This window comes from Chinchilla lanigera, unplaced genomic scaffold (genome assembly GCF_000276665.1).
Source record: "Chinchilla lanigera isolate Chin_1 unplaced genomic scaffold, ChiLan1.0 scaffold00055, whole genome shotgun sequence".
NCBI lineage: Eukaryota > Metazoa > Chordata > Mammalia > Rodentia > Chinchillidae > Chinchilla > Chinchilla lanigera.
In genome coordinates this window covers 15,138,437-15,158,347 of record NW_004955456.1, presented here as the reverse complement: position 1 = coordinate 15,158,347, position 19,911 = coordinate 15,138,437, and the positions used below count along the sequence as shown (strand labels likewise).

The window sequence follows — 19,911 nt, the reverse complement described above, 5'->3', positions numbered from 1 at the left end:
GAAGGTCATGAGGCCTCCGCACCACTTCCTTCCGGTCGCAGCAGCCGCGGGACTGCGCGGTGCCGCCCCCTGAGTACCTCGCCCGCGAGCGCGGGTACCTGAGGGTGGGTGGCGGGGGCTCCACTGGACACCGGGACGTCAGCGAGTCAGTACAAGACGCGCCTCTTCGCCATGGGTCCTCTTACGGCGCGGCTGCTCATGGAGCGCGGGCAACCCAGGAGCGACCGGCTGGGGAAGATCCGGTGCCTGGAGTGAGTCTGGCGGGGGCTAGGATGTGTCCGCGGGGCTCCGCAGATCCCCGCCCCGGGCTGGATCTCCCGGCGGGTGGAAAGGAAGCCCCGCGCCCCCGCTGGTCCCCGTCATCCCCCTCTAGACCCCGTGGAGTCTCTAATCTTCGGCGCCAGACATCTCGTTAGGAGATGCGCGGGACCTTTGCCGCCCCACCGTGGCCGGGGCGGGATCCGAGTGGCCTTGTCTCTGCCGGGATCAAAGTGTTCGAGGGCCTGGGCAGCACAAAGGGGGCCCCCCAGAGGAACAGCAAGAGCCTTCCGGAAGGCGCCAGCGGCCCTGGGGTCTAAAGTAGTAGCAGGTGGAAACACATCGCTGCAGCCTGGGGAGACCGGCTGGGCGACGCGAGGCCTGGCGGCCCCCTGAGCCCTCCCGCTCTGTCCCCACCCCAGCTTGTCAGGAATGGAGCTGCTCTCCGAGCACCTGGACCCGAAGCTGCTGTGCCGCCTGACGCAGCTGCAGGAGCTTGACCTCTCCAACAACGAACTGGAGACACTGCCAGCCAACCTGGGCCTGTCCCACCTGCGCATCCTCCGCTGTACCAACAACCAGCTAGAGGATGTCACCGCCTTGCGCCAGTTTCCAAAGCTGGAGGAGGTGAGCCTGGAAGGCAACCCCTTTCTGACGGTAAGTGAGGTTCCCCCATCAGTCTCATTCCCTGGGGCCAGGGCTCCGTGGGACTCAGGCTCCACTCCCTTTATCCCCCAGGTCAATGACAACCTGAAGGTCTCCTTTCTGCTGCCCAGTCTGCGGAAGATCAATGGCAAGGATGCTTCCTCAACTTGCTCCCAGGTGGAGAAGCTGAACCGGGAGCTGACCAACAGGGTAAGGGCACGGGGCTCTTGGCCCTGACAACCCTCTTAGTGTGCAGGTGGTATGGCAGGGACAGCTGGGACACTGATGCCAGGACAGCTCAGATGTGTGTGGTGCTCTGGTTTGCCCAGCTGTAGCAAAGAGGCTGTGTTCCCCAGAGGCTTCTAGTGGGTGGTAAAGCTCAGACACCTGCGGCCATGGAGAGAGGGCTAGAGGGGCCAGTGGGCCAGGGGAGCTGGGTGGCCAGGATCTGTCTGGTCCCTCTCACTCCAGGTTACAGCTCACTGGGAGAAGTTCATAGCTGCCCTGGACCCTGAAGAGAAGACTGAGAAAATCCAGGCGGATTTTGTGAGGTCTGCCCTTAGGCATGTACGCTATGGACCCGAGTCCCTCAGCGAGTTCACCCAGTGGCGGGTATGTCCTCACCCCATTGTGCCAGAGCCACTTTTCCTGTTCTCTGCTGGCTTCTGTGGTTCTGAGCTGTCCTGGAGGTCTCTGGCCACAGGGGCCTCTAGGAGCAGCTGGGAGTGGGGTGGGTCGGGGGTAGCTCTGTTGGCTGGAGAGGTCCTCTACTAACTTGAGAGGCGCACACTCCCTGTGACCAGGTGTCTGGGGAGGGACTGGGTGGCTCCGAGAATTGTGTCCAGCTTCCTGAAGTCCTGGCTCACCCAGGTGCAGATGATCTCTGAGGAGCTGGTGGCTTCCGGTGGAACAAGAGTGAGTGATGCTGACATCCCAGAGAAGTCGCCAGGAGTGGCAGCTGCCTCCAGGCCCAGGGTGAGTGTGGTTCTGTGTGGCTCACTGGGCTCTCTCTTGGCCCTGCTTGCCCATGGCAGCTGCTGGAAAGCAGGAAGTCCTCACCATGAGCTCAGGAGCTAGTTGCCCCTGCCCGGGTGTTAGTCAGCTTTCTGTTGATGTGACAGAATACCTTAGGTAACCAGGTTCTTAGGAAGAAAGATTAATTTTGGTTCACAGTTTCAATCTATGGTCACTCGGGCCTGTGGTGGCACAATATATCCCAGCTGGTGTATGTGGTAGAAGCAGCCAGGAGTGAGAAAGAGAGGGGAAAAAAGGTAGGGAGATAAAGGGACAGGTCCCCAGACAGGACCTTTTCAAGGGCACACCCAGTGACCTAACTTCTTCCACTAGTGGCCCCACCTCCCACTAGTGCCACAGGCCGGCAGCCACGGCTTTAACATATAGGCCTTTGGGAGACATTAAAGATCCAAACCTCAACACTGAGCAGACGCCCTCCCTGATCCTGAACCAACCCTTGCTGCCTGCCCCTGGGAGGGCACAGTGCAGCCTGCAGTCCGGACGAAGGAAGCCCCAGGCAGGGGTCCCGTGGTCATGAGGCTCCCTCCACAGGCCAGGCTAGCAGCCATGAAGCGCCTGGACGACTCGCCCCTCAACCTCTCTCCCATCAAGCGGGTGTGTGCCTCCCTGCCAGCCCAGGTGGAGGACAGCCAGGTAAGCTGGTAAGGTGGCAGGGAATGGGTCCTGGGCCACGGGCTGGGGCTGGGACAGCGGCAGCCTTGACACCCCACCCCACCCCCACCCCGTGTACCCACAGGCTGGCCTGCAGATGGAGCCCCTGTACTTTCTGCAGTGCCACAGCAGGAACAACAGTCCTCAGGACCTGAGGACCCAGCTGTGGGCCTGTGCCTTTGAGCCAGCCTGGGAGGAAGGTGCGCTCTGGGCCAGGTGGGCAGTGGGAGGGCGAAGACCTGGAGAAACCATACAAATGTCCTTAGTGGGGCCATGGGGGTGCCATCTTTGATGGAAAGGGAATCAGGACGTTGCAAAATGTAAAAGACCAGAGAAACCATGAGAGAAATAGGAGGATTTTATTTTAGGTATACACCAACTCAATGAACTTGTGTCCAAAGGGCTAAGCCCTGAACAAAAGAAGGGCTCCTGTTTTATATATGTTACTAACGGGGTTGGTCCCTCTAACAGCTCTTTTGTAACTTGTGGATGGGCAGTTTGTTAAGCTGTGACAGTTTTGCAACTTACTTGGTAGCCTTGCTCGGACACAACAGGATGTTGTGGGAACAGAAGATTATAACACTTCACTTACGGGGACAAAAGTTACTGTTTTATTGTACTAGAACAAAACACAACAGCTGTAGGGAGGGGCAATTTGGAGAAACTCAACTTTTTCAAGTCCTGCTTCAAAGAGAGACAGCCTAAAAAGTGTCGTAGAGAACCAGGAGTGATGATAGCAAATGCCTGTAACCCCAGCGCTCTGAGAGACTAAGGCAGGAGGATCCAAGTTTGAGTCTGCCTGAGCGGCTGAGTGAGACCCAGGCTTAAATACAAATAAAAGGGGCTGAAGATGTAGCTCAGTGTGAAGGTGCTGGGCACCAGCACCACAAAAGTGTGCGGCCAGGAGGAGGGAGCTATAGGGGGATGTTCATGGAGAAGGTTTTCACGTTGCTGACTGCTCAAAACAGGGTATTCAGGGTCCATATCCCAGACGGTGGCCACGTGTGGTGGAGAGGCCGTGTGTGTGATTGACTGCCAGACGGGCATTGTCCTCCACAAGTACAAGGCGCCTGGGGAGGTGAGTGCCAGGCCCCAGGGTTGAAGGTCCAGGCTTGGCCACCTTTTCATCCTGACGCTTGTCATGCTGGTAACTGAAGGCCTGGCCTCACATTTGTAGGCCAGTGCTCCACTGCTGAGCCGCACCCCAGCCCTCGTGGCTGTTCGCTGGTGCTGGGCCCTCCCTACCCAAGGCCTCATCCTACAGGTGCGTTCACACTTGTATCTCTGCTCTGGTGACCGCTCCTCCCACTGCCCCTAGGAGTTCTTCTCAGTGGCCTGGACAGCCCTGACGGTGGTCACACAGGCCGGCCACAAGAAGCGCTGGAACGTGTTGGCAGCAGCAGGCCTTCGAGGCCAGGTCCGCCTCCTACACGTGCGCGCCGGTGTCTGCTGCGGAGTCATCCGGGCTCACAAAAAGGCCATCGCCACCCTCTGCTTCAGCCCCACCCATGAGACCCACCTCTTCAGTAAGACCTCCCCCCCCATGGCCTTCCCCAGCACCCCAGGCCTGCTGCCTGATGTGGCTCAGTGTTCTTTCCCTGGGACAGTAGGGAGCTCAGGGCCACTGCATGGAGCTCTGGCTTTGGTAGGACATGATATGGCGTCATGGTTCACTGACTGGGCCCTGGATCCCAGCTTTATCCCCAGCCTGCAGTCAGGACCACTCTGTCCCTGTTAGCGACCTTCGGGAGACACCCTGGCCCCTCCAGCTATGGGGAAGCCAGCAAGGGCACTGAGAGCTGCAAAAGGCAGCTGTAGCGCTGGGCACATTAGCTCAAGCAGGATGGTGGGGGCTGTAAGCCCGAGTCACCCCATCTGCTAGCCTCGCCCTCTCGGCCTGAGACCCAGGTCTCTACCTGCGACAGTCTTTAGGGGGGAGCAGGGCCTGCTCAGGCTGCTTCTCCCTGCAGCGGCCTCCTATGACAAGCGGATCATCCTCTGGGACATCGGTGTGCCCAATGACAACTACGAGCTCCACGCCAGGTGAGGCTGTGGCAGGCCCGGGGCAGCACCAGCTGCTGGGCAGGAGGTTGCCTGGGATCCAGGACTTACGCTGGCCCCTCACCTCCTGGCAGTCAGCTCCTCGCGCTGGACTCCACCTCCATCCCCCTGCGCCTCTGCCCTGTCGCTTCCTGCCCCGATGCCCACCTGCTGGCTGGCTGTGAGGTTGGCTGCTGCTGCTGGGACGTGCGGCTGGATCAGCCCCAGAAGAGGAGGTGAGGCTGGTGGGAGGGCCAGGGCCTGCAGCTAGGCAGTCGCCTCTTGGACTCCTGACAGCCTGCGGCTGTTTGGGCCTCTCCTCAAACACTGCTGTGACCATCGAGGTCCAGTGCTACTCCCCCTAGTCAGCATGCGCCGTCTCTCTGTCCTAGCCTGACGTCCTCCTTCACCTGTAAAGAAGGGGCAATGCTTTGCATCCCAGGATTGGTGGTGGGCAAGGAGATGATATCTAAGCAGGGAGGGGCTGTCGAAATGCCCCACAGAGGCTGTCTCTCCACTGTACCTCCTGGAAAGCCCCCTAGGTTAGTGCTCAGCCCTCTCTCTCCCTGCTCCTAGCATGTGGGTCCCTGCCCTCATGGAGCACAGGGTGGTGGGAGAGACTGGCCGTCAAACAGGGACAACTAAAATCCTGCAGAGGTTGACACCAGCAACAAAGGGAAAAGTAATAAGGGAGGTCCCCTTTAAAGTGGCAGGCCAGCCGGGCGTGGTGGTGCACACCTGTAATCCCAGCACTCAGGAGGCTGAGGCAGGAGGATCGTTGCGAGTTCGAGACCAGCCTGGGCTACAAAGTGAGCTCAAGGCCAGCCTGAACTGCATAGGGAGACCCTGTCTCAAAAAGACATAAAAATAAAGTGGCAGGCCAAGGCACTGCTGAGGTGATGGAGGGTGGACATGGATTCTCAGGCTGCTCTCACAGAGCCTGTGAGCCAGTCAGCCAGGCTAAGGACAGGGTTGCTTGCCCAGTGGGAGCAGCACATGCTGAGGGCCAGGAGGTGTGGCCACAGCTGGCCATAGTGAGGGCGTGGTTGCCTGGGCTAGGGCATGCTGGCCAACACCAGATTCTGCATGTTCTCCTACGCAGTAGCAGCTGGGTGCTGGTGGTGGCTGTGGGCTTCACTGCTCCCAGCCAGCTGTCCCTGCCACCCCTGGGCTAGCCGCCTTCCTCCATGCCGTTGTCTGCCTGTCCCCAAGTCTCACGGCGTCCTTCCTTTGCCTCAGGCGTGTCTCATCCCCTCTGGTGCCCAGTTCAGGCCCACCTCCTGCTAGGCTGCCTTTCCAGCACCAGGCGCTGGCCACGCCCAGGTGTGACCACACACAACAGCCATCCACTCTGCCTGTCACCCCATCTGCTACATCCGAGTGTGTGGCCAGGTGCTGGTTCCCTTTCAGGATGAGGCTGAACTTCTCCAGAAATGCAGCTTTTGGTGACACCTTCCACCTGTCACCAGGGCCCAGAGCAGGTGCCTGGCAGACCTGGAGGTGGCCAAGCAGCTCCTTGTGTGGGCACAGAGCAGCCAGCCTCACCTTCTGCCACCCGCAGGGGGTGTGAGGTGGAGTTTGTCTTCTCCGAGGGCTCCGAGGCATCGATAAAGAGAGTGGACGGGCTGGCGTTCGTGAACGACGATGTCGTGGGTGAGTGTGTCCAGCCTGGGACAGCCTGGCTTCGGACCCACAGGGCTCGCAACAGCAGGAGTGGTGAGGGCCCAGCTCAGGCACGAGTCTCTTCTCCCCGCAGCCTCCAAGGGGAGCAGCCGGGGCACCATCTGCCTGTGGAGCTGGAGCCAGACGTGGCTGCACCGGGGTAGCAAGTCCTCAGTGGCCGTGGTTGTCCTGGCTCGGCTGCAGTGGTCACCCACGGAGCTGGCCTACTTCTCGCTTAGCACCTGCCCTGGTGAGCCTGCCCTCCCCGTTCCCCCCTCTCAGGCCCGGCCACTGTCCCGCCCTAAGTCCCCTTCTCTCCTGCAGACCAAGGGATTGTGCTCTGCGGGGACGAAGAGGGCAGCGTGTGGATCTATGACGTCAGGCACATCCTGAAGTGGCCGTCTCCAGCACCAGCAGCCCCGCAGGCCCCCACACAGGTAGTGTCCCCACAGGCGCCTCCCCCAGGCTGGGGCTCGTGTCTGAGAAACAGAAGCCCAGCCCCTTCTCTTCCCCACCAGATCCTTAAGTGGCCACAGCCAAGGGCCAGCGGCCAGCCAGTGACCAAGACCATGGTGAACATGGTGGTGGCCAACTCTGCCTTCACCTACCTCACGGCTCTGACGGACTCCAACATTGTAGCCATCTGGAGGAGATGTTAGCAGGGCGGGATGCCTGCCTCTTCGGCACAGGACCAGGGACACATTAACTTATTTAGTGTGTGGCTAATGATGGAGCGTTTTTTTATCAGCGAGTATTTTTATTAAATTTTCTGCTACGGCCAAGCAGCCTGTGGAGAACTGTGTGCTGTCCTGTGGGCCCATCCCGGCTCCTGCTATAAGTCAGGCAGGCCTGGCCGAACTTCCAGAACAGAGCGTGGACAGGCCCTCAGGTCCCTTCTGCTCCACCCTGCCTCGCTGGCAGCCCCCAGGTTCCACAATCAGGGTGTCTGACAGGCTGTCTGCCTTCCTGGAACCTGACGGTCCACTTGCTGTGAAGCCACCTCTGCTTCCTGCCACACCTGATTAGAAGGATGGAGCTGTGTACAGGACACCTCAGTGTCAGGGCTGGGGTCACCAGAGGATCCCTGGGGCTATAGCTGAGCCTGGCTGCTGTCCTCGGCGCTGTGCCTGGAGCAAGGTTCAGGGCAGGGCAGGGACGGGGCTCCCAGACCGCATGAAACTTGCAGCTGCCTACTCAATCCCTTCTTGTTTGTCTTTGATGGCCACCTAGGGGACAGGAAGAAAGGCGTGAGTTAGCCGGAATGGCCAGGACAAGGGTGTTACAAACAGCGCCAGGGCCCACCAGGAAATGGGTGCCATAACCACAGCGCCCCCGAGAGAGACCTGAGCAGAGCCAGCAGCAGGAGGGACCCTCAGCTGGCCCTGACTGCCCCTGTCCTCCAGTGCCTGCTGCTACTGCCCGAATCAAGTGGGGCAGGAGGCCTGCCTGTAGGGCACACGTCACAGACACCAGGTGGAGGTCTCCGAGCTGTGGCTCTTGCCCGCTCTCAACGGCTCTACACTCTGTGGCCCCCAAGCAGGTCTCCAGACCAACACCTGGAAGCGCACAGGCCTTGCAAACCAGAGCAGCCTAAAAGGGCAGGAGGTGCCCAGGTGCTCCATAGGGAGCAAAAAGAGATCCTGGCTATTAGGCAAGGTTCCGGCCTGTGCGGGAGACGGTTCCATGGCTCCGGGTCACACTATGGGGAGTGATGGTCCCTGCTGTGGCACCACTGCCTGTACCCCCCAGGCTCCTCCAAGCAAGCCACCAGGGGCCATCTTCGGGGAGGCCTGTGAATGTCACAGCTCAGGTAGGCAGGCCCGCACAGCGCGCTGTGTCTCACCCGGAACCGTTCCTCCAGCAGGGACAGCTCGCTGATGAGGTCAGTGATGGCATTGGTGAAGGCCTCCTGGGGGCTGTAGTCCGGGGTGGTCTGCACACGGATGATGATCTTGTGCTCCAAGGGGTGGGGGACTTTGTAGCCAGCAAACAGCACCTGTGGGTCCTTCAGCAGCTGCCTGCAAGCCAGGGACAGGCAGTGTGAGGGGAGCCTTGGGCTCTGGCCCCAGCTCTGACCAGGACTTTGCCAAGAGGGCTCAACTAAAAGACACCAACTCAACATTTGGGGGAACCCCTCCTCAGCACACACCCTGCACCTATGAGGCATGAGGACTGTGGCTAGGAAATGGCTTCTGGTGACGTTCTCTGAGGCACGCACATGTCTGCCTTGATGCCCACACCCATCCAGCAGAGTCCAGCAGGAGAGAACAGAGCCCCACTCCCAGTCCGTAAGGCATCAGCACAGCCAACCTGGGGGGCAGCAGCACCAGGCAGCCACTGAGATGGGAATGGGGTCCCTGGGCCTCACACTGGCAGTGCCATCCATACGCTGGGCAGGCGCTGCTCCATAAAGGAGATGCAGGGAGCTGAAGCCTGTCCCATATTCTGTGCCCTGGCTGTGGTGGGGAGCCCGGGGCAGCTCGAGGCCAGGTGGGAGCGCACAAAGGAGACCTCTGGCCAGCAGTGACTAATCCCAGTACTCTGGGAGGCTGAGGCAAGATCACAAATTCTAGCCCAGCCCGGGGAACTCAGTGAAACCTTGTCTCAAAGTAAAGAGTTGGTTGGAGATCCATCGCAGTGTGAAGGCCCTGGATTCAATCCCTAGTCCCCTAAGAAAAAAAGGTGTGTGTGTGTCTCTGCATAGAAGGGAACACGGGGCTCACAGCAGGCCCTGGGAGGGCTGGGCATCCCACTGGCTTGGCTTCAGGCAGGAGGCGTTGAGAAGATGGGCGTCCCTGTGCCTGGACACTGGGCACTGCTGCCCACGGCCTCCAACACAGCAGTCTGTGAAAGGCCCACCCGCCTCTCTTCCCCCCCCCCAAAGGCTTCCCCACCAGAGGGAAGAGTTCGGTCTTCATAAGTAAATGACAAGTCCCAGCAGGACACTCGTGTCCCTGATCACTTACCTAGCTGGGCGTTCACTGGTATAAAGGAGCACCCAATAGCCTGTGTTGAGTACCGTGGGAGGCACTGGATAACCTCAGAACAGCCTTCAGCTTCCTTCCCTTGTTCTACAGAAGTCACAGTCACTGCCACAAACATCTCAGAGTGCCCGTCACTGAGAGCACTGTCACGAGGGATGGAGGAGCTCATTTTGACTACCTCGTGGTACCTATTAGTATATGCAGTCGGGCATTCCTGCTTTGCTACAACTTTGTGCACATTTGCTCACTTTAGTCACACAGATGAACCAAAGATGTACTGAGCCCTATGTGAGCAGACACGGGTTACCAGCATTTTGGAAAAAAAACATCTGGAATTGCAGAATACTGGAGCAAGCACTAAGAAGCACTTCCTCTCTCTCGCTCACAGACAGAAGAGAACCTCCCGGGACTTGTGCCTGGCCCCTTAAAACACCCACTGGCCTGGAACTTACGATTTAATGATGTTCCCCAGGGTGTGGTCTTCTTTGTTGATGGTGAACAAACAGGCATTGGGTACCTTGGTGTCCTTGTTAATGGTGATCCTAGGAAGCAGCAGAGGCAACAGTTGAAGACAGAGCTCCCCTGTTATTCCCCCAGATCTAAAGGCTGCTTCCACCCAGAAGCCTCGCTTCATCTGACCATCTCTCGAGAGCTGGGTGTGGCTCAGCAGAAGAGCTGAACAAAGCCCTGACTCCATCCAGAGCACCACAAACCAATCAACCTTCGACAGCAGTGTCAGTACACCGGGCACCTGCTGACCTGGCGGAACCCTCACCTACTCTGCTTTGCTCCTTAACCTAAAGCAGGGCTTCTCAACTTCGACAGCATGGTCATTTCAGCCAGATGTTTCTTTCCTGTAGGGAGCTTGCTTGTACAACATAGGGCCCCCCCCCCACAACTCAGCTACTGTCCCAGCCCTTTTGAGTTATTAAGACAGAAGCTGGGTGTGGTGGCGCACGCCTGTAATCCCAGCACTCCGAGGCTGAGGCAGGAGGATCGTGGTGAGTTCAAGACCAGCCTGAGCTACAAAGTGAGCTGAAGGCCAGCCTGAACTGCACAGCGAGACCCTGCCTCAAAAAGAAAAAAGAATTATTAGACAGAGTTCTGCTAAGTCACTAAGTTGCCCAGACTGGACCTGAACTTGCAGTCTTCCTGCCTCAGTCTCTGACTTAGAGTCCTGGAGTTGCAGGCTTGAGCCATCATGCACTCACCGCTCAGATGTGGGTTTAAACCTCATTTTAAGCCGTGCCCAGTTCAGTGTAGGGCATTAACAGCATCTCTGGTCCCTCCCCACTAGATGCCATAACAAGGTTGCCACACGTGACAACCACAGGTATTTCCAGACACTGCCCAACAACCCCTCAGGGACAAAATGCTCTCCGGTTGAGAGTCTCTTCCCTAAAGGAGCAGCCCTGGCAAGGGTCAGAACATCTCAAGACTGAGAAGGCCAGTATTTCGGAGCTTTCCAGTGTGCTCGGTCCTAGACTCAAACCACCTCCTCTAGGAGAAAATCTGAGTAAATACAGGAAATAAAGAGCCGACCACGGTGGCACATGCCTGTAATCTCTTTTTTTTTTTTTTTTGGTTTTTCTCCGGTACCGGGAACCGAACTCAAGACCTTGCGCTTGCCAGGCAGGCGCTTTTGCCGCTGAGCTAAGTCCCCAGCCCCAACATGCCTGTAATCTCAACTCTCCAGGGACTGAGGCAGGAGGATGGAGGTAGTAGGTGGGAGACAAGCGAGGGGGCTGCCCGGTCCCTGAGGAAAAGAACTTTGGACCCAGACTCTGGGTTCCAAAACAGGCTCCGCCACTTCCTGGGAGCTCGGAGAAAGTTACTCAACTTCCCTAAGCCTCAGTTTCCTCATCTGCAAAATAGATGCACTCGCTACTGCCTTCCTGGGCTGCCTTAAGTTTGGCACACACATACCCAGCAAAATCGGCTCGGCAGCCAGGAGTGGTTATGCACGCCTATAATCCCAGCACAGAGGGAGGCTGAGGCAGGAGGACTGGGAGTTCGAACTTATTTAGTGACACCCTGTCGCAAAATGAAAAAAAGAAAGAAAGGAAAGCAAGCAAGCAAGCAAGCGCTGGGAACGTAGTGAAGGCGCTGCGTTCAATCACCAGTACCTAAAACACACTGCTCCGTCCCCCCGGGGCAGAAGAAACCCCAGAAACCGCAGAAGCCGACCGGCAAGGCCCGAGAGCCTCGGTCCGCCTCTACGCGCCACGGCCGGCTCCACTTACTTCTTCTCGCCCTCGAAGAGCAAGAACGACTCGAAGGCTGGCGGGGCGTTCATTCTGGCGCTGCGGCCCTGTCCGGACTCGAAGTGGCCGCCGACGTCACAGCCCTACAACGCGACTTCCTCCCGCTTAAATCAGCGCCGCCGGTTTAAGCGCCGCCTTATCGCCCCCTGCCGGATTGGAGGACTTCACGCAGGCGCAGGCGAGCTCGGGTGGGTCTGCCGGCTCTGCGCATGCGTCATCCCAGAAGCTGCTCCCCAGTGGTTTCCTTCTGTACTTGCTCCGAGCGCTGAAGGGCTGCGTTGCTTCTACCGAAAGCGCGGTTCAAGCTAAGCGGGATTCAGAGTTATGCACCTCTCGGTTTCCCATACCCTAATCTCTCTTTAAAAATGTGCCTTGGAGTGGCAGCTGAGTAGAAAACGAATCCACGGGATAGTGGGCGTTTGTGGCGGACAGCGGGAGATCCAGAAGGTTGAAGAACTCTCCTGGCCGGGAGCATGCGTATGGATACCTGCCTCATCTGCCTGAAGACCCCTGGCTGGGTGTCACCGACTTCGTGCTCGCTGGAAAACGGTGAAGACTAGGGGAGGCAAGCGTATACGGATGTGAGAGGCGCTTGGAGCCTTAAGTGTACTACCCCCTGGTCCGACTGGTTGATATTTTGCAGACTCTGGTTTAGTATAAAGGCTCTAACTGAGCTATCTGAAGCAACAGGAGCTGGGGACTCAGATGAGCTACAGAACCCTAAGATCTTGGTGATGTTCCGGCTGGGTAGCCCCCTGGGGAATCTGGAGCTTACGCCACTAATTCCATTTCTCTCTTAAAGTCTTAAGTCTTGGGCTGAAGAGGCGTCACTCTACAGGAACCTCACTCGGGACCTTGAGCCTCCAGGCCAAGGGGTTGAGAGGCTCTGTGCGAGGTGGGAGACAGAATGAAGGTGAGGGCACGCCAGTGTAACCCCCATCCTTGTGGACCATCCTGGAACAGTCTGAAACAAGGATGCTGCAGGGGCCTGGGGAGGATGACGCTGACCACCCTTCATGGGGCAGGGGTAGGGTTTTACCCACCAGGGGCCTCTCCATCCATCAGACTGTGGACGTTTGATCTCTTGGAGAGTTCTGGTAACACCTGCCTTTTAGTTCCCAGATCAGTGAGATCTGGTTTCCAGAAGACACCAACCTGCAGGATTTCCAGTGGCTCAATGTGGGGGTGCCCCAGAAGGAGGCTAAATGAGCATTTCCATTTTTTCACAAGCTCGGGGAGACAGGCACGACTACAGAAGAGGCTGCTGGCACACAGAGCATTTAGAAAAATAGTGTCACCTTGGAAACAAGCTAAAGGGGGTGTGTGCAGCATGTGCTGTCAATGTTACACCGGAGACACTGTTGGACGCACCTGCTCAATTATTTATCGGGGCAGGGGTGGGCATACTTCAGGGCCCGCACTGGACCAGATCCAGCCTTCCACGTGTTTTTGTGAAGAGTTCACCTGCTTCTCTTTCTACACTATCTGCAGCTGTTTCTGCTGTGTGGTAGAACAGATGTGACTGAGACCTGCCTGCCTGGCCCATTAGTTCGCTGATCCTAATTTTGGGAACTGTGCCTGTGTCTGGCTTTGCTATTTATTCAGTTAAGCCCAGACACTGACATTACAGAAAACTCTATTAACCAGTTTTGTGTCAAACAGCACAGTGTTATCCTAGCATTTGTCTCTCAAAATGCTTACAAATGCCCCGACACACAAAGTGCTCTATGAGTCACGTTTTTTTTTTTTTTCAGTACTAGGAATTGAACCCAGGGCCCAGTCCTTTTTTTATTGATAGGGTCTCACTAAGTTCAGGAGTTGGGTTTGGAAGTCTTCTGCCTCAGCCTCCCTTAGAGCTGGCATTACAGGTATAATGCCTGGCTTGACTATTGTTTTAAAGCATCCTTGAGCCGGGTGTGGTGGCTCACGCCTGTAATCCCAGCACTCGGGAGGCTGAGGCAGGCGGACTGTTGCGAGTTCGAGGCCAACCTGGGCTACAAAGTGAGCTCAAGGCCATCCTGGACTGCATAGTGAGACCCTGTCTCAAAAAGACAAAAAATAAAATAAAACATCCTTGAACTCTGAGCTGCAGGGCCACCTCTCCATGCGCCTTACTTTCCTAACCATGGGCAAATTACTGGTCTTGCCCAGTAGCTTTTTAAAAAATGCTGTTAATAGGCTGACAGGTGAGAAAGCAATGAACGGATTAGAACAGTGCCCACGTGCAGGGGCTCTTCTCTGTCAGCTGCTGCTGTTAGGCTTCGGCTAGGGGGCACTGGGTGAGTAAGCTGGAAGCCCCCCCCCAGAGGCGCAAAGGCCCCCATCCATCCTGGCCACAGGATGTCCACAGCACCAGCATCCTGTGACCCTGCAGCCAGTCAGCCACAAGGGGCAGGGTACAGAGGTGACAGGAGCCCTGCCCCCATCACCTGCTGCTCAGCCATCCCAGGCCCAACTCAGCTGTGCCCTTGGGGACTGGTCTTCTTTGCTAGGCAGAGGCTGTGAGCTCCCCTGGGCCTGGTGCGCAGCCCCAGAAGGGAGCCTGCTGGGGCTCAGAAGGGCAGACCAAGGGCAAGCAGACCAGCTCCCAGGGCACCCAGGACACAGCCCTGAGGGTCCCAGCCTCCAGGTAAGGGGACTGGACTAGTGCAAGCTTTGTGGACTGACAGTGGGGCCAGCCTGGGGCTTCTAGAGAAGTGCATCAGACACATCCCATGGGCTAGGGCGGACTGTGGAATCTGGGCTCCAAGAGTCACAGAGGGGACGGCTCCACGGAGGCACCTTGAGCCTAGTCACTGGGAACACAGCTGAGAGCTCAGCACTGCCAACTCTGCCAGGCCCATAGCCTCAGCAGGCATGAGGAAGGGGATGTTCTACTCCAGCCCTGCTATGCCATGGGGGCTTGTGTGTCAGCTGCTCTGAGGAGAAACGTGGTGCTAGCAAGACTGGTGGGGCCACACAGATGGAGGAGCAAGGTAGTGACAGCAGCCAGGAGGAGAAAGGGCCCTGCTCCAGGAAGGAGACGCAAAAGTGGGGCACAAGGATGCAGAGGCTCTGCTGGTGGCCCCAATCCTTGGCTGTAGCCCCAGCAGCCTCCAGATCCCCCTGGACTCCCATTCAAGACCTCAGAGCCAGCCGGGCATTGTGGCGCATGCCTGTAATCCCAGCACTCTGGAGGCTGAGGCAGGAGGATTGCTACAAGTTCAAGACCAGCCTGGGCTACAAAGTGAGCTCAAGGGCAGCCTGAACTGCATAGCGAGACCCTGTCTCAAAAAGACCAAAAATAAATAAATAAAAAATAAGATCTCAGAGCCCTGGCAGTCTAGCAGGTTTATTGTGGGTAATGGAGCACCGCGACACCGTGCCCTGGGGACCAGGCAGTGGCAGGGAGGAGTGAGAGGACACTGAGGTGCGAGCCCAGTCTCCTGGGCTGGGACTGTCCTGGGTAGCTGTGGGCTGGGTCTGTCTAGGCAGGAGGGCACACTTCCTGGAGAAGGTGGATCAGAGACAGCGAAGGCTGCAGGGGCCCAGGGAGCAGCCCAGCAGAGGGGCCCAGAGGAGCAGGTGCCCCCTCTATCCCCAGACTTCAGCAGCCATGACCACCCTACCCGGGAGACACCCAGGCCCACCCTGCAGCTCAGGTGACTGGCAGGGTCAAGCTTGGTGCCTGCTCACGTCTGCAGCTCCAGGGTGCAATGGGGCTCTGAGGAGGGTGGGCCAGGTAGGCTTGATCTATGCGACGCCTGGAGGTCCTGCAGCACCCCAAGCAGTGCCGCCAGGGCGTCCTCAGGGGCTGGAGGCAGAGGGTCCATGAAGCCGGCTGGCAAGGCTCCCGCAGGTCCCACCCGTGCCACCCCCAAAGGGAGCCCTAGCTGGGAGGGACTTACCTTCACCAGGGCCCGCGGGCACTGTGCCTACCTCTGTGCCCCGGCTCAGCTCCCGGTGCTTCTCCCTGTGGGGAGGACAGGGTGATGGCCATGGCCACAGCCGGGCTTGCTGAGGGGGGGAACCCTGTGCGGCTCTAGGGGCCAACGCCAACTCTTGGCAGTCTATGAAAGAAGAAACTTGGTACCCAAGGCTCAGTGCCGAGCCACCTCCCACTTCCTCTCTTCCAGCCCCCGACCCTACCCCTGTAAGTGCGGGTCAGTCAGCATCAGCTCTGCAGCGGAAGCTCAAACCTGTCACTGGATTTTTGCAGAGCCAGCAGGGGGCTCAAAATCCCCGGTCTCAACTCACCAGGGAATGAATTGCCTATTGATTTTTGGCGGAAGCTAGAGATGGACCCCAGAGCCTCACACATGCTAGACATGTCATCTAACACAGAGCCACACCTCCCAGGCCTGAAGTTCCTTCTTCTTCTATTTTTTGTTTTTGAGGCAGGGTCTTGCTATGTAGTGCAGGCTGGCCTCAAACTCTAACTCACAATGATCCTTTCTCTTGCTCGGCCTCCTGAGTGCCAGGATACAAGCAAGCCCCACCGTGTCTCCTAGCCTAAATTTCCTTCTAATGGGGTAGAAGACAGGTTCTGTTTTGGTTGAGTTTTGGTTTCACTACTGGGGATTAAACCCAGGGCCTTCACACTGAGCTACATGCCCAGCTCCTTTTTTATTTTGAGACAGAGTCTTTATTTTATTTCCCAGGCTGGGGTCAAACTTGAAATTCTCTTGCCTCAGCCTGCCAGAGTGGCGGGATTACAGGGACAAACCACCACACCCAACTGAAGCAGTTTCTAACGGTTTGCAAAGATCCTGGACCCTGCCAGGTCTTGCTCTGTGTTTCCAGGAGGGTGAGCAGGGTGTGGGTCTCAGGCTACACGACACTTATTCCAGCATTCTGGGGGCTCCACCCTCTAACCATATCCTGCTGTTGGGAACAAATGTGTCCCTCTGCTATGGCCTCGCCGACTTCTCTTCCAGGCCCTGCAGGGTCAGCCCAGCACTCTTCCCTGCTTTGCAGGGACAGCATCTTCGTATTTTTACCAAGTGCCCATTGCCTGGAACCCCCTTCTCTGCTTCCTCTGTGAGACCCTGTCAGACCTCACAGCCCAGCTCTAATGCCACCTCCTCTGCTCACCGAAGGCCTGGAATGTGCTGGACACGGACTCACTCAGGCTCACCAAGGCCCCGCCCTTGGGTCACAGTGAGCTGGACAGCCCAGGAACGAGGGGACAACATGCACTGAGGGGACGTGTCACCGCTCCAGAGGGTGACGAGTCCCGTGGGCTTCAAGAGTAATGGGGGCGGGGTTGGGGCTGGGGATTTAGCTCAGTGGCAAAAGCGCCTGCCTGGCAAGCGCAAGGTCGTGAGTTCGGTTCCCGGTACCGGAGAAAAAAAAAAAAAAAAAAAAAAAAAAAGAGTAATGGGGGCATGGTGGTGACACCTGTCATGCCCGGCACTCTGGGAGGTTGAAGAGAAAGTTTGGGTCCAGCCTGGGCAACTTAGAGACTTAGCAAGACCCTGGCTTAAAATAAATAATAAGACAAGCAACTGAGGGTGCAGCTAGGTAAAAAGACCCTGGGGCAACCCCCATCAGCCTCCAGACCCTAAATGAGGGCACTGATGCTATGGTCATAGTCAGAGGCTGCAGGTCGGGTCAGCCAGCAATGCCCTAGTAAAGAGCCACCCATCCGCACCCAGCACTCAGCTGCCATCCAGGGTCGGGCTGGAGCAAGTTGTCAGCTTTGATTGGGGGCAGGAGGGCAGGGTGCGCAGTGGGCCGGGACCCCACTGTCGGAGAGGAGGCTGCTGGCAAGTGCAGCTCACAGGGCAGCGAGTGCCTCTACTTGAACCACACGAGCTCAGCAGGGCTTTGAGGGAAAAGAGCGGCCCAGGAGAATCTGTGAGAGCAAGGAGGACCTCAGCTGCCTCCACCCAGGGTGAGGAGTGGGGACAAAGCCGTCCTACTGCAGCCACTTCTGAGGCCACCTTGGGGGCGTGGCCCACCCCAACCATGAGGGCAGACAGGAGGCAGCTAGCCTGAACTTTGAGGCCCCCACTGCAGAGATACCCTCCCCAGATGTGGCTGTGAAGGTGGTGAGGTGCTGGGCCCCACTGAAGGGACGTGACGGCCGTCACCCAGCAGTCCCAGCTCGAATCCCAGCCTGGTTGCCTGGCTGTTCTGTGTGGGACCCGGCGTGGCCTTCTCACCGCAGTGTGGCCTCCATGCTCAGCAGATGCCGGTAAATGAGCTGGGCCTCAAGGTCATGATCAAGAGGGTCATTCCATTCCTGCAGGGTTACACGTGACCGGGTCTTATCGCAGCCCTGATCTGATGGCAGAGAGAAGGCAGAGTTACTATGAGACCACCAGGTACAGATGGGGAAACTGAGGCTTGGGGTGGGACAGGGATGGACTCAGGTGCCCCCCAGGCCCCTTCCTGACTCCTTCCCCCACCCTTCTGGCTATAGCAGGTCAGCTTGGCTTTGCTCCTGAACCATGCATGGGCTCCGTGACTACTCAGCGTGGACGTCAGGAAGGGTACCACTTCGGGCGTTACTGTAAAATGTAAGATGGAGGAGGGGGCTGCGGTGCAGCTCAGTGCACACTTGCCTTGCATGCACGAGGCCCTGGGCTCCATCCCTACTACTACAAAAACAAAAACAGCGGGGTGTGGTGGTGCACGCCTGTAATCCCAGCACTTAATCCCAGCACTCTGGGAGACGGAGACAAGAGGATCATTACCGGGGACTTGGCCAAGATTCCCAACTGCCTGCATGAGGGGTACAGTGAAAGGATGAAGAAGAAAGACAAAAACTTACTAATACATGAAGAGGGGCTGGGTGGGGGGCTGGGGATTTAGCTCAGCGGCAAAAGCGCCTGCCTGGCATACGCAAGGTCGTGAGTTCGGTTCCCGGTACCGGAGAAAAAAACAAACAAACAGAGGGGCTGGGTGGTCATGCCTCAGGATGGGCAGAGACAAAGACACTCTGAGAAGCCACTATTTATTGGGCGTGTACAATGATAGGAGGGGCAAGCGGAAAATTCAGGGTGGTGGAAGACTCAGGTGATGACTCAAGGCAGCGGATAATCTTGGATGATTCTCAGGGCAGAGATGATCTTACGCTAAGGAGGATCTTGCCCTGGAGTGCTTTTCAATCTCAGTGGTCTTAGTTTAGTCTTAGTGGGTGGGAGATGGCATGGTCCAGTTGAGCCTGCGGAGGAAGCTGTATTCCCCCTTTTTGTTTACTTAATTGATTTTTGAGTGTTACATGGGCACTTTCTACAACAGCTTGGCCTTGTAGATTGTATGGAATGCCTGTAAGATTCTTAATATGCCAGAGCTGAGAAAGAGAAGATAACGCTCTGCCAGTATAAGGACTGTTATCTGTCTTTACAGTTTCTGACACTCCCATATCAGCAAAAGCAAACCGTGTTGTTGAACATGTCCTATTTTTTCTGCAGAATGACAAGTAGCATGCATTAAATGGGAACAGGTATCGATAGAAATGTGAACATATTGCAAGCAACCAAAAGAGGGGATATGAGTAACATTCATTTGCCAAATTTCACTTCGTTTGAGCTCCCTGGGACTGCTACCTTTGAGGGGGAATGAATGAGGGATTTTTTGACAGGGCAAGAAAGCATGGTATTTCTAGCCTGTGAACGTGGCAACTGAAATTCTTTCGTTAAAGCTTTATTATTTTGGTGGTGATACCCATGTCTAGCCAGATCAAAAGTGGAAACAAAAGTGATTAACAAATCAGCCCATTGATTACCGTAAGCCAGAGGTCCAGGTAATAGCAAAGAATGAGATCTGACATGTCCAATGAAGAAGGGGGCAGTACAGCTGCAAATGATATACTGTAATTTTAAAAATAGGTTCAACAAAGTTGAGTCTAAAGTGGCCTGCAAGGTAGCACTTTTGAGCCTTTGGGTGAAAAACACTGCATAACCAGAATCGCTGATAACATTCACAGGAGTTTGCTGTGTCATCTCTAAACCAAACGAAAGAGCATATGGAGGACCACCTAGGCAACTCTCCTTGAAGAAGGAGCGATTGCCTCCATTTTGGCTGAGCCTGACCCTATTTCCATGTAGTGATATGTACAGAGCTGGCTGGGACTTCTCCTTATCCTTTCAGTTGGCTTTAAGCAATGCATATCGGTCTAGCTGAGGTGCCGGTGGTAGTCTTTAGAGATGCAGGTGTGTTTCCCCGGACTCCCTCTCCCCCTGTTGCTCCCTGGAGTGAGCCAGGATGAGGCTGGATTTGTGAGCCCATGCTCCACGCTTTCGGCTGGTATCGAGCCTTGGAAATAGAGGCTATGACTTCCTGCGGCTTCAAAGATTACTCATCAGCACTAAAGCACCGACCCCAAAACATTAGACACTACCTCAATTGTGTTATGCAGATTATTCTTTCTGCAGATCCTTCTC

At 56.7% G+C, this 19,911-nt stretch overlaps 3 protein-coding genes across 11 annotated transcripts in view; 1 reads left to right on the top strand and 2 right to left on the bottom strand.

Annotated features, from left to right (window-relative positions):
- Positions 1 to 15: 15 nt before the first annotated feature.
- On the top strand, positions 16 to 7,073 carry Lrwd1 (leucine-rich repeats and WD repeat domain containing 1). The gene is made up of 15 exons (XM_005396833.2): positions 16 to 251; positions 681 to 915; positions 997 to 1,113; positions 1,375 to 1,515; positions 1,774 to 1,878; positions 2,470 to 2,571; positions 2,675 to 2,789; positions 3,558 to 3,667; positions 3,908 to 4,115; positions 4,560 to 4,632; positions 4,725 to 4,865; positions 6,191 to 6,282; positions 6,386 to 6,541; positions 6,616 to 6,728; positions 6,810 to 7,073. The coding sequence occupies exons 1-15, from the start codon at positions 172 to 174 to the stop codon at positions 6,948 to 6,950; spliced, it is 1,929 nt and encodes a 642-aa protein (XP_005396890.1). The 5' UTR covers positions 16 to 171; the 3' UTR covers positions 6,951 to 7,073.
- Polr2j (polymerase (RNA) II (DNA directed) polypeptide J, 13.3kDa) lies at positions 7,028 to 11,635 on the bottom strand. The gene is made up of 4 exons (XM_005396834.2): positions 11,519 to 11,635; positions 9,728 to 9,817; positions 8,135 to 8,309; positions 7,028 to 7,517 (listed from the first exon to the last, which is right to left on the bottom strand). The coding sequence occupies exons 1-4, from the start codon at positions 11,569 to 11,571 to the stop codon at positions 7,482 to 7,484; spliced, it is 354 nt and encodes a 117-aa protein (XP_005396891.1). The 5' UTR covers positions 11,572 to 11,635; the 3' UTR covers positions 7,028 to 7,481.
- Positions 11,636 to 14,854: 3,219 nt separating this feature from the next.
- Rasa4b (RAS p21 protein activator 4B) overlaps positions 14,855 to 19,911 on the bottom strand; it is a 28,969-nt gene continuing 23,912 nt past the window's right edge. For 5 of the 9 annotated variants that reach the window (XM_013520631.1, XM_013520632.1, XM_013520629.1 and 2 more), the window contains 3 exons: positions 17,686 to 17,806; positions 15,458 to 15,491; positions 14,855 to 15,332 (listed from right to left, as the gene is read on the bottom strand). In XM_013520631.1, the coding sequence (XP_013376085.1) occupies positions 15,177 to 15,332; positions 15,458 to 15,491; positions 17,686 to 17,806 (311 nt within the window). In that variant the 3' untranslated portion in view covers positions 14,855 to 15,176. Of the gene's footprint in view, positions 15,333 to 15,426; positions 15,589 to 17,685; positions 17,807 to 19,911 lie in introns of all 9 variants that reach the window. The other 4 variants (XM_013520630.1, XM_005396826.2, XR_001236354.1 and 1 more) reach the window with 3 other exon arrangements.

Bases quoted from the DNA above. Each gene is read 5' to 3' on its own strand.
- Lrwd1 (XM_005396833.2), top strand. From the start codon at position 172: ATGGGTCCTCTTACGGCGCGGCTGCTCATGGAGCGCGGGCAACCCAGG. The intron at 6,283-6,385 runs GTGAGTGTGTCC...TTCTCCCCGCAG, and splicing joins CGTGAACGACGATGTCGTGG to CCTCCAAGGGGAGCAGCCGG. The intron at 6,542-6,615 runs GTGAGCCTGCCC...TCTCTCCTGCAG, and splicing joins CTCGCTTAGCACCTGCCCTG to ACCAAGGGATTGTGCTCTGC.
- Polr2j (XM_005396834.2), bottom strand. From the start codon at position 11,571: ATGAACGCCCCGCCAGCCTTCGAGTCGTTCTTGCTCTTCGAGGGCGAG. The intron at 9,818-11,518 runs GTAAGTGGAGCC...GCTGCTTCCTAG, and splicing joins CTCTTCGAGGGCGAGAAGAA to GATCACCATTAACAAGGACA. The intron at 7,518-8,134 runs GTGAGACACAGC...CCTGTCCCCTAG, and splicing joins TGCTGGAGGAACGGTTCCGG to GTGGCCATCAAAGACAAACA.